The sequence below is a fragment of the Paramormyrops kingsleyae genome, chromosome 10 (genome assembly GCF_048594095.1).
Source record: "Paramormyrops kingsleyae isolate MSU_618 chromosome 10, PKINGS_0.4, whole genome shotgun sequence".
Classification (NCBI taxonomy): domain Eukaryota; kingdom Metazoa; phylum Chordata; class Actinopteri; order Osteoglossiformes; family Mormyridae; genus Paramormyrops; species Paramormyrops kingsleyae.
The window spans coordinates 16631643-16642552 of NC_132806.1; the positions used below are offsets into that span (position 1 = coordinate 16631643).

At 42.6% G+C, this 10910-nt stretch overlaps 1 protein-coding gene across 4 annotated transcripts in view; it reads left to right on the forward strand.

Moving 5' to 3' along the window:
* LOC111835102 (sodium/calcium exchanger 1-like) overlaps positions 1 to 8713 on the forward strand; it is a 66183-nt gene extending 57470 nt beyond the window's left edge. For all 4 annotated transcript variants that reach the window (XM_023795067.2, XM_023795076.2, XM_023795057.2 and 1 more), the window contains exons 6-9: positions 1396 to 1520; positions 2096 to 2195; positions 2393 to 2665; positions 3471 to 8713. In XM_023795067.2, the coding sequence (XP_023650835.2) occupies positions 1396 to 1520; positions 2096 to 2195; positions 2393 to 2665; positions 3471 to 3850 (878 nt within the window). In that variant the 3' untranslated portion in view covers positions 3851 to 8713. The remainder of the gene's footprint in view (positions 1 to 1395; positions 1521 to 2095; positions 2196 to 2392; positions 2666 to 3470) is intronic.
* Positions 8714 to 10910: the final 2197 nt, after the last annotated feature.

Genomic DNA, 10910 nt, shown 5'->3' on the forward strand with positions numbered 1-10910 from the left:
TGGGTTTTTAAGGTCCGTGGTATGTGTGAAGTCAGTAGGTGACCATGTAACTGGCATTTAGCAGTACTGAGCCTCTGCTACAACCTGTGCTTGAACAAACCACGGTGCATCCAGAGTCAGTAATTCAGGGAGGTATCACACCCTCATACAGTATGGTTACTGTCTAATTCATGCCTTATATTCAGAACCTATATTCTGAATTTAAAGGTTCAGCTCAGTATGATTCTTATTTCTGGTTGATATTTTTCTTGTTGGTCATTAAGAAATCAAAAAGATTTAATAAGCTGTTACATCTTCATAATGCTTAAAAGAAAGAGAGCACCGCACTGTTTACATTTTTAATTTCTTTCGTAACGTTAATTAAATGGTGGAACAATGAATCCCATAGACACTGAGCTGTTGATGGAGATGTGAAGTTTATTCATGTTATGAGTCATTCATTTGTTAGTGTAGCATCATTTATGAGGTCCATTGGATGCTGATTGGCTCCAATAGGTGTTATTCCCTGAAAGAGTGACATTGTCGGATTGCGCGTCAAATACCACTGAGGAAACTGAAGAAGTTCCTGCCCTGTTCTCTGGCTGCCGCGGTGACGCCGTCGTGACATTAGAAAGGGGAAATGAGGATGGAAACAACCACAGTGCAGAACTAGGGCAGATGGTCAGAGGGTTTACCGCTAATGGAAAATTCCAAATGAATGTAAATGAAAATAAATGTCTGTAATATAATGTAGTAACAGAGAGCCAAGAGAGCTGATATGCTTCTGGAGAATACCGCCAAATATATCCTGAAATACTAAGAAAGCTAGATATATTTATATACAGCAACAAACAATATATTCACAGTATATCCATAATACTATCTTAATATTTTGCCATCATTTTAGTAAAGCATTAAATCAGGTTCCGTGCAGAAAATAGACACTGATGGTTTTTTTAATGTCGCTCTCTTTCTGTGATATTTCATTTTCGTCTTGGCTTTAATCATGACATTAGCATTGACAGTGTCCCACAGGTGCTTATTATAATGTGGTAGTACGTTCTCCATGGAGTTAGGAACGCACAGCACTTAGAAAAACATGTAGATTTAAAAAGACATTAATATAAATCCGAGGAGGTGAAGTAGGCAAAATGGTGGCATGAAAAATAATATTCTGAATGTAGGGTTGTGTATCTATGTGCTTTGATGCAATACTGGTCAGTCTTTTGCTCTCTTTCATCTCTGAGCTATGACAGCAGTTTTTTAGATGATGTAAGGTTTTGAAACAAGAACAAGCAGCCTTTCTGGACGGTTTCAGTCCAGTGGCCGTTTGCGGTTGAGGGCTGTGTTGTGAGAGAGGTCAGACGGCTGGTCATAGTCTTGCTGATGGTCCTCCCCTGATCTACATCTTTTCAGGAGACTCCAATGAGAACAAGCCGGCAGTGGGAGCTGAGGACGAGGAGGTGGCCAAGATGGGCTGCCCCAGCCTAGGGGAACACACTCGACTGGAGGTTGTGATCGAGGAGTCGTACGAGTTCAAGGTAGATGATCACAGTCAGCTTTGAATGCACCACTTAAGCTGCAGGACCCTTCTGGGTAACAATTATGATAAAGACTATGAATCAACATTAGCCTTGAGTAAGGGAAACAGAGAGGAGCCTTGCCGGGTCCCGTTCTGGAAGACTCTATCACACATGTGCCAGTGATCTATATAAACACATGACCAATGCCTGGAATCCCGAGGAGACACTAATTAAAACGAATTCTGACTGCCAAAGGTCAGAACCCAAATAATCTGATTGTACTTCTCAAAGTATTTCCCACAAACCTGAACTAATAACACTGTTTCTCTGGGCAAAATAATTAGCAGTGGACTAACCAACGCTGTGTAAAAAGACAACTGTTTGAAATTGGTATTTTATATAGATGTCTAGTTCATGGGTAGTTTTGCTTTGATCGAATTGTGTTAAAAATGAGGTTTTGCTTTTGTTGGGCAAACTATGTAATCAGGGCACTGTGTTTATATGACGAAACACCTGCTATGACGCTGGGCGCTGAGGTGACGTGTGCCTGGGCAGGGCAGCGAGTGACTCTGAGCCGGAGTGTTTGTGTTCAGAGCACAGTGGACAAGCTGATCAAGAAGACCAACCTGGCTCTGGTGGTGGGCAGTAGCAGCTGGAGGGAGCAGTTTGTCAGTGCCGTCACGGTCAGCGCAGGTCAGTGTCGGGCTGTCTCCACTGCATCCATCCTCCCACCCTGTCTAACTCCCTTCCTACTCATGCGGCTCTTTTCCTAGATGCCCATCAGCCTATCTGTCCTGCCTTCCTGTCTGCTGCTCCATGACCAGCTCCTACCTTGACAACCCTGCCCACAGACACCCCTAAAGCCAGGCATATCCTCTCTCATCCTCCAGGTGATGACGACGAGGAGGAGAGCGGTGAAGAACGCCTTCCCTCCTGCTTCGACTACATCATGCACTTCCTGACAGTCTTCTGGAAGGTTCTTTTCGCCTTCGTGCCGCCCACTGAGTACTGGAACGGCTGGGCCTGCTTCATAGTGTCCATCTTCCTCATTGGGGCGTTGACAGCCATCACCGGAGACCTTGCCTCACATTTCGGCTGTACCATTGGCCTCAAGGACTCCGTCACTGCTGTGGTGTTCGTGGCTCTTGGCACCTCTGTTCCAGGTTCAGGCGGCTTTGTATTAGCTTAATTATTTTATATTTTATACTGAAATTTGTCAGAAGAGATATATTTCCATATCATTCTTAAGATTCAATCCTGTGAATTCTGAAATGAATTAATTAATCCATTTTAGTTTGGTGACTTAATATCATAACACAAAAAAATGCTTCAGCTCACTAAAAGAGGAAGTGAGGATTTAAATGAGTTGTCTACCTTTTAAATATTTTTTTAATTAAAACAAAAAAAATAATCATAAATTCCAGGAAAATTGAATTGCATATTACTAAAAAAATAATAATCTTTTCAAGCATTGACTTCACAATCAAAGTCAAGTAAATTATAACTTATGTTCTTTTTCCAGCACAAAACACACTGTTAGCACTAAAGAGCATAATACAGTGGAGTGATTTCTGCAAATGAATATTTGACGCATTGGTTTTGAACTTTACAATTAGGTCTTTGTAGCCCTTGCTCATTATTTGAATTAACTTTAATCTATAAAGTGTTCTGTTCGCATACACAGAACAGTTCTGAATGAATGTTCCAAATGAAACAACATCATTTTCTGCAGGTATCCCAGAAGTGGAAAGCTCAGGTCCAGAAAGTGCAGATTGAGACCAAGACTTTGTTTCAACCAGCCAGTTGGTTACTCTGTGAATTGGACTCTTTGTAATCAACTGGTTGGTTGAAACAATATCTTGGTCTCGATTTGTACTTTATGAAGCTTGAACTTTCCACCTTTGAGGTATCCATGCTTGGTCCATGCTGGGTCCCAATACCTTGTTCACTTTTGCCCCCCCCCCCCAGATACTTTTGCTAGCAAAGTGGCAGCCATACAGGACCAATATGCTGACGCCTCCATTGGCAACGTGACGGGCAGCAATGCTGTCAACGTGTTCCTGGGCATCGGCGTGGCGTGGACCATCGCCGCCGTCTATTGGCGCAGCAAGGGCAAGGAGTTCCGTGTGGAACCCGGCTCGCTGGCCTTCTCCGTCACGCTCTTCACCATCCTGGCGGTGGTGTGTGTCTTGATACTGCTGTACCGCCGAAGGCCCTCCGTGGCAGGGGGAGAACTGGGGGGGCCGCGGACAACCAAGTTGCTCACCTCCCTGCTCTTCTTCTCCCTCTGGCTGGTCTACATCCTGTTGGCTTCACTTGAGGCCTATTGCCATATACCTGGCTTCTAAGGGGACTAATCTGCAGCAGCTCCCACCCATACCGTCCTCTCAGTCTGTGATATCAGCAAACACCCCCTCCCATCCCACCCCCGTCCAAATGCTCACCTACTGACCAATCAACTCTACTCAGTCTTATTTATTTTTGGTGGTACTTCCATTAATGGATTTCGTTGGATTAACTTCATGATTTTCGGCAGTCTTACCAGGATCAGTGAGATCCTGCTAGGGACATAGTTCCATAGTTCCTGTCGATTATTATTTTAATAGTTAAATATTCCTTCCCTGCTTCATCCTGGGTTATGCATACAAGGAAATTTGATCGTCAATGGGAGAAAATGAAGTACAATTCTTCCTGTACCGCTGAGAGAAACGAGTGTTCCGCCTCTTAAAGAACAGCTTCTCCACCCCTGTGTCCTGCTGCTGTGAGGACATTTGTGAGGAAAGCCGTGGAGAACGACAGAAGTGAGGATTCCTAGGAAAACAAGTGGGTCACTCGCTCAGAGGTTCACACTCGTCAAGGGCATGGATGTGCTACCAGGATATCAGAAAACATGAGAAGACACCTTACCGTGCAGGGAGAGAACTGTAACCTAACATGACGTTATTCTGCTCAGGAGGAAATGCGATAGAGACAATAGAAGCAGAAATGGTTTAGATTAGATGTGGACTTTAACTCAGTGACTGAAGATGATTTTGGTGTTTTGCTGTATATTTTGTGTGTTAAATGTGCTTGATTTGTTGACGTTGGTAAGAAACATGAGTGAGGTCCGCTATGTTCAACGTGACAAAACCCCGTACGATGTTAGTAATACTTAAATTCGTCATCGGCTCTGGCGTACATAAAATGCAAGGTACGATTTTAATGCATATCTGCACTCGGAACTCCATTTTTTAAAAACTGTATGTTGCCTTCATGAGCAAAATTTGATGTCGGCTGTTCCTGTGGAAGGTCAGATTGCTGCATCAGAAATTTAAATGTGGGAGCAATACAAAGCTGAAGAACCAATCAAGCAGATAATGGTCTTCTGCTGTTAGTCCATCAAAAAGATAAGACTTTGGTTCCTACATCCATACTCTGAACCAGGACTAGCTGTAGTCGTAGTCTATAGGGGTCACACCATCCCTGTCACCAGTTCCAAGCTAGAAATCATTCTCTCTCAACCCAGCTGCCCTGCCCAGGATATAAAAAGATTATGGTGATGTTATAGTTAAAAACTAAGCATGAATGCTGTGCTGTCCTTCTCCATTGTGGGAGCAAACTCCTTCTGTGGAAGCGGTATAGGGTTGCAAAGATCAAGGAGGGCCTGGTTTCTATTTTAAAAAGCAGTGGTACATAATGAAAAGTCAGGACCAACTTGAAACCAACATGGTTCTTAAGCAGGTTCAGACAGCCATGCTGAATCCACATCCACAGTTTCACCGTCAGTGCTAGGATGCTGGGTATGGCTTTCATATGACTTAGCAACCAAGTACTGGCACCCAACCCATGGTGCTGAGTGCTTCTGGGAGTGTATTTGTACTACAGTATGAGTAATGGGTTTCACTGACCGAGTGGCCGGTCAGGGGAGAATGACATCCTTTCTGCTGGATGGTTGGACAGCTCATTCTCTAACAGTCTGCATGTCAGACTGATGCCAACAACATTTACTGACGCCATTCAGAAAAAGCATGAAAAGTAAATTTCCTCAAGCTTTCTGGAATTTTCCAAATTTTACAGAAGGCCCCTCTGAGACTGAAAGCCCTGTGGTCAACTGACTAGGTGCAAATATGTTTTATAACCGCAAACAGTGTAAAATATAAACACAGCAAAACCACAATGTAGAGCCATGAAGTGGATATGAACAGCATATCTCGTACACATTTACCTTTGCGTTCTCAGTTAACAATACAGACACTCCTCACTTAACGACCGAGTTCCATTCCTACGACTTGGTCATTAAGCGAATCGGTCAGTAAACGAGGAACTGCCCCTTACCGATATCTCAAGCGTACTGTATGGGTAGTGGGTTTGTGTCAACCATCTTTAGATATTGTTTTAATGACGCCTTTGCACCATTTATAACATTTTTAGCATATTTGTAAATGTTTACAGGTAGTGGGAGATCGTTTTTATTTATTTCCGCTGGCATCCTGTGTTATGGGGTGTACAATAAAGTACAAACTTATAGACAAGAAGTGTAGTCCTGGAGATTGCGAATGCTAGTGTAGTGAATACGGAGTGACTCCGGGAACGAGAGTGTGACTGAGAAAGGGTGACGCGAGATGAGATGCCTGGCACTGAGACGCTGCGCTGCCGTTTCCACGACCAAAGTTCTCGTACAGCGTATAATACCGACTGGCCGGAGAGTGGGTCATAAGTCCGGGCGGTAGTTAAACAGGTAGGTCATTAAATGAGGGGTGTCTGTAATGTACTGTATAGTTTACATTTAATGTGTTGGGAATGGAGATTTATCTCATAAAGGTAGATTTAAAAAGACCAAAAGACACTTTTAGCTTGAGTATTTATATTTCTAAAGCGTATTTATATACCGGTACTATTTATTAGTGTGAAAGTGTGCTGTTAGCATATTTTTAGTTCTCGGGTTGCTAGGCAACCGTCTCTAAGAGTCATTGTCTTTTTGTCATTATGGTTGTCTGTTTAAGTAGGGAGCAATTGGTAGCTGTAGTCTCCTTATAAGGTCATCCAGCCTCTATTTTAGACTCGCTACAGTCATTCTTAATGATATAACGTGTGTCCTACTGAAGACAAAAAGCTGCCTTAATTGGTATCTCCACCTGCCTTTAAATAGGGTGGGGGGAATTATACGTGACCTAGGAGAGATTCTGTCCTGGTAGTCGGGCACAGGGGGGTCACACTGAACTCTGTTTTCCTATGTGAGCCTGCCCCAGCATTTCCTCCCCACCTAGCGAGTTATGAGTTATACATGGCCTGAGAGCTGACTTGGGATCTGGCATGCATCAGAATGCAGCTCTCTTACAATTAGTTTGTGCCATTGCGTGGAACATACTTCCCTATGGATCTGATCCTAATGTAATGTCCTATCTGGCAAAAGTCCCACTTCCCTAATCCAATCAGCCAGAGTGTAGCTTCTCAGTGGCTCTGGGCTGATGACCGACAACTGCTGGAGGAAGAGGGTTGGGGTCGGGCCCTTAGCCCCTTCCGGGGTGTGCTACGCACCGAGACATAAACACGCTTTGGTACTGACACAGCTCCCTTACTCCTTTCCTTAAGTGTGTCATAGAGGACAGGCGTTCATCAAAACCACAATGTAGAGCCATGAAGTGGATATGAACAGCATATCTTGTACACATTTACAGTACCTTTGTGTTCTCCGTTAACAATACAGACACTCTTCACTAGTCTGAGGGACCAGATGCAACTACTAAGTTCAGTTTCAGAAAGTACAAATCCAGACCAAGATTTTGTTTCAACCAACCATTTGAATATAAAGAGTCACATTCACAGAGTATTTAGCTGGAACAAAATCTTGGTCCGGATTTGTACTTTCTGAACCTGAAATTTCCACCTCTGGACTGCTGGAGGAAGAGGGTTGGGTTCCACCTCTGGAAATTTCACAATATAACTGATACAGTATAAATAGCTGTTTAAATGTGTTAAATTGTGCAACCATTACATTTATAAGTCATCCACAGACTGAGATTCATCTTGGGTAAATGTCTTTTATGCAAGCATCAATGAGTACCATTAGGGTTGTGCGAAAAAAAACATCAAAGGTGGCTATTTGGCTGAACAGAATCGATATTGTGAATGTAGTTCATTTTCTGGAGTTAATGGCTCTGTGATTCTTAAAGCGCAAGCAGCACATCCTGCGTTTATGGTCAGTGTTGGAAGGGAGGGCACCATCGTAAAAACCACAACCAGATGTGAAATACTGAAATACTGTGTCTCTGTTTAAACGTGATCCAGTAGCCTATAGCCCTATGATGGACAGCCACGGTGTCGATGTGATAGATGTTTATCTTTCTCGGACATTAGGATTTTTTTGAATAATAGTAATTCTTGTGTCCAGATACCAGTGCCAGCTGGTGAGATTCTGGACAGAACTTTTTCATTTTTGGCAAAGAATGGGACCTATGACATTCCACACACAAAGCAGGCACTCTTTTTGGTGTCTAGTCACATCTTTTACGTGCAGTTATTTGGCTGCCGTCAGATTATGTTGGAACAAACAAATGAAAAAAAAATTGATGTGCATTACCAGTGTCAGAGCGTTTGAAATCCCACATCTGCAAAATAACTGCTTCGAGGTTTATGATTTGCTTGTTATGCATGCCTGCTTCATTGAAGTATAGAGGTTTTGCATATGTCGCTAAAATGGAATGCTAGCAAAAACAGGCAGAACACAGTCTCCGTACGGTCACTTCACATTTATATCATTATGCTTCAGTGTCTCTCTAGTGTTGATACATCCTGCTTTTGTTTTTCCTGTACCTGTTCTGTCTTAATTTCAACCATCTGATATCAGCATTTGTTTGATTTAAGTATACTTGATATTTTGGTTATAAAATCAAAGTTTGTAGCCCTGTTTTTAAAAGACTCACTAAGTGCTTTTAAAAAGTTTGTTTTGTTATACTCTTCTTCTGTTTTTGATTTATGTGTGTAGCTTTACTGAACATTTATAAGCTTTGTTTGATGTCACAATAAGTCACAATAAGGTGTTTTCAGTGTGTTAGAGTCAGAGTCAATATAAATGTATGAGAGTATGTCAGATTGCATGCTTCCCAAGTCATTGGAACCTTAAATGTGATGTAAAATTATATTTTCAAAGGAGGAAAAGGACCTTTTGTTTACAAAGTAACCATTTGTCTTTATTTTGTCTATTTATAAGTTCATTAAAACCCCGAAAGACACCTTATAATTTAGTGGATCAGAGTATTATTTAACATTCAGTTAAAAGGTGTTTGTTCTTTTTGGTGATACGCACATTATCATTATGCATGAATGGAACATTAAAGAAGATGTTTTAATAGCCTATAATGAAACAGATTTTTTACACACACACAGAGATACACACACACACTGTATGGACAGAAGTATTATGACACCTGGCCATTACACCTACAGGAACTTTCATGACATTCCATTCTAAATCCATAGGCACCAGTATGGAGTTGGTTCCTCCTTTGCAGCTATAACAGCCGCCACTCTTCTGGAAAGGTTTTGCACAAGATTTTGGAGCGTGTCTGTGGAAATTTTTGCCCATTGATCCAGAAGAGCATTTGTGAGGTCACTGGAACTAAGGGGCCCAGCCCAACCCCTGAAAAACACCCCCATACCATTATCCCTCCTCCACCAAACTTCACAGTTGGCACAGTGCAATCAGGCAGGTAATGTTCTCCTGGCATCTGCCAAACCCAGACTCGTCCATCAGACTCCCAGACAGAGAAGCGTGATTTGTCACTCCACAGAACAGGTTTCCACTGCCCCAGAGTCCAGTGGCGGCGTGCTCTACACCACTCCATCCGACGCTTGGCATTGCTCTTGGTGATGTGAGGCTTGCATGCAGCTACTCGGCCATTGAAGCCCATTCCATGAAGCTCCCAGCACACAGTTTTTATGTTGCGGTTAATGCCAGAGGAAGTTTGGAACTCTGCAGTTACTGAGTCAACAGAGCATTGATGATTATTAAGCACCACGCACCTCAGCACCTGGTGACCCTGCTGTGTTCATTTACATGGTCTGCCACTTTGTGGCTGAGTTCCTGTTGTTCCTGAATGCTTCCACATAGCGATAATACCACTTTCAGGTAACCATGAAATTTCTGGCAGGGTAGAAATTTCATGAACTGACTTATTGCAAGGGTGGCATCCTATGACAGCACCACACTTGAATTCACTGAGCTCTTCAGAATGACCCATTCTTTCACAAACATTTGTAAACCTGACTGCATGGCTAGGTGCCTGATTTTATGCACTTGTGGCAATGGGTCTGAATGAAACACCTGAATTTAATGATTAAGAGGCGTGTATGTATATATGCATATTTGCCCTAGGAGACATTTAACGACACAGGTGGCCACTTGAGTAGAAGAAGGAGAGATTCCCCCGTGTTGAGTATGTTGAGAGACCTGCAGGCGTATGAAGAGAGACGTTTCATTTAGAAATCAAGAAAGCTAATTTTGAAGGGGCCTTGTGGCAGATATTAGAATGTTCAATATGGGATAATAACAATTTGCTTTGCTTTATTTTTAGTACTAAAGCTGTCAAAAGGCACAGTGATGTACAGTCTCGACCTCAGTATTCGTATACAACCATAAGAACACCATAAAATTATTTTTGCACAATCAGCTTCAATGAATGCAGGATCAATAGAGCTATCTGGCAAATACATTTAGCCTAAATGATTTTCCATGCAAGGTCTGAATGCACTATAACATTTTTTGAACAAATGTACATTTGGAAATACAGGAGCTGGGGCGTTGTTAAAGGGAGGGGGGCTTTAGCATCCCTAAAATATTTTTTAGCCCCCACAAATAAATATGTATTTATTGGTTTAAGTCATGAATAGCTTTTTATATTATATATATAAGGTTGCCATCAACCCCCCCTCCCCCTCCCTCTTCGCAAAAACTCAGCCCCCCTATCCATTAATCTCTAACTACGACCCTGTATAGAAACATTCTGACACAGGGAGGCATTCTGAGGAATTTCGCAAATAGCTTACTTTATGAGTACATTATGAGTAAATCCCGAGTGTGTGTGTGTGTGTGTGTGTGTGTGTGTATACTATATATATAGCCAAACACATTGCCTGTACCAGGAGGCATCATAGAACTTAATTGACGGGACAGATGTAGTTAGGTTACATACTGCACGAAACGTCACTTGTCTCTTTTAGCTGCTGAGCTCCAATTGTGGAGACGACGTAAAATGGTGTCGGGAGATCGGCGATATTAGTTTGCAGCAGAGCAAATTTTGAACAAACGGTGTATTGATAGGATTGCAGCGCTGCATGCTTCGGGAGCACCATAAGCGCCACACTTGCCGTTTAGGAACGCAACATTACTGAAGACGGCAGCGTTTAACGGGTTTCCGGGTACCTGCAGCG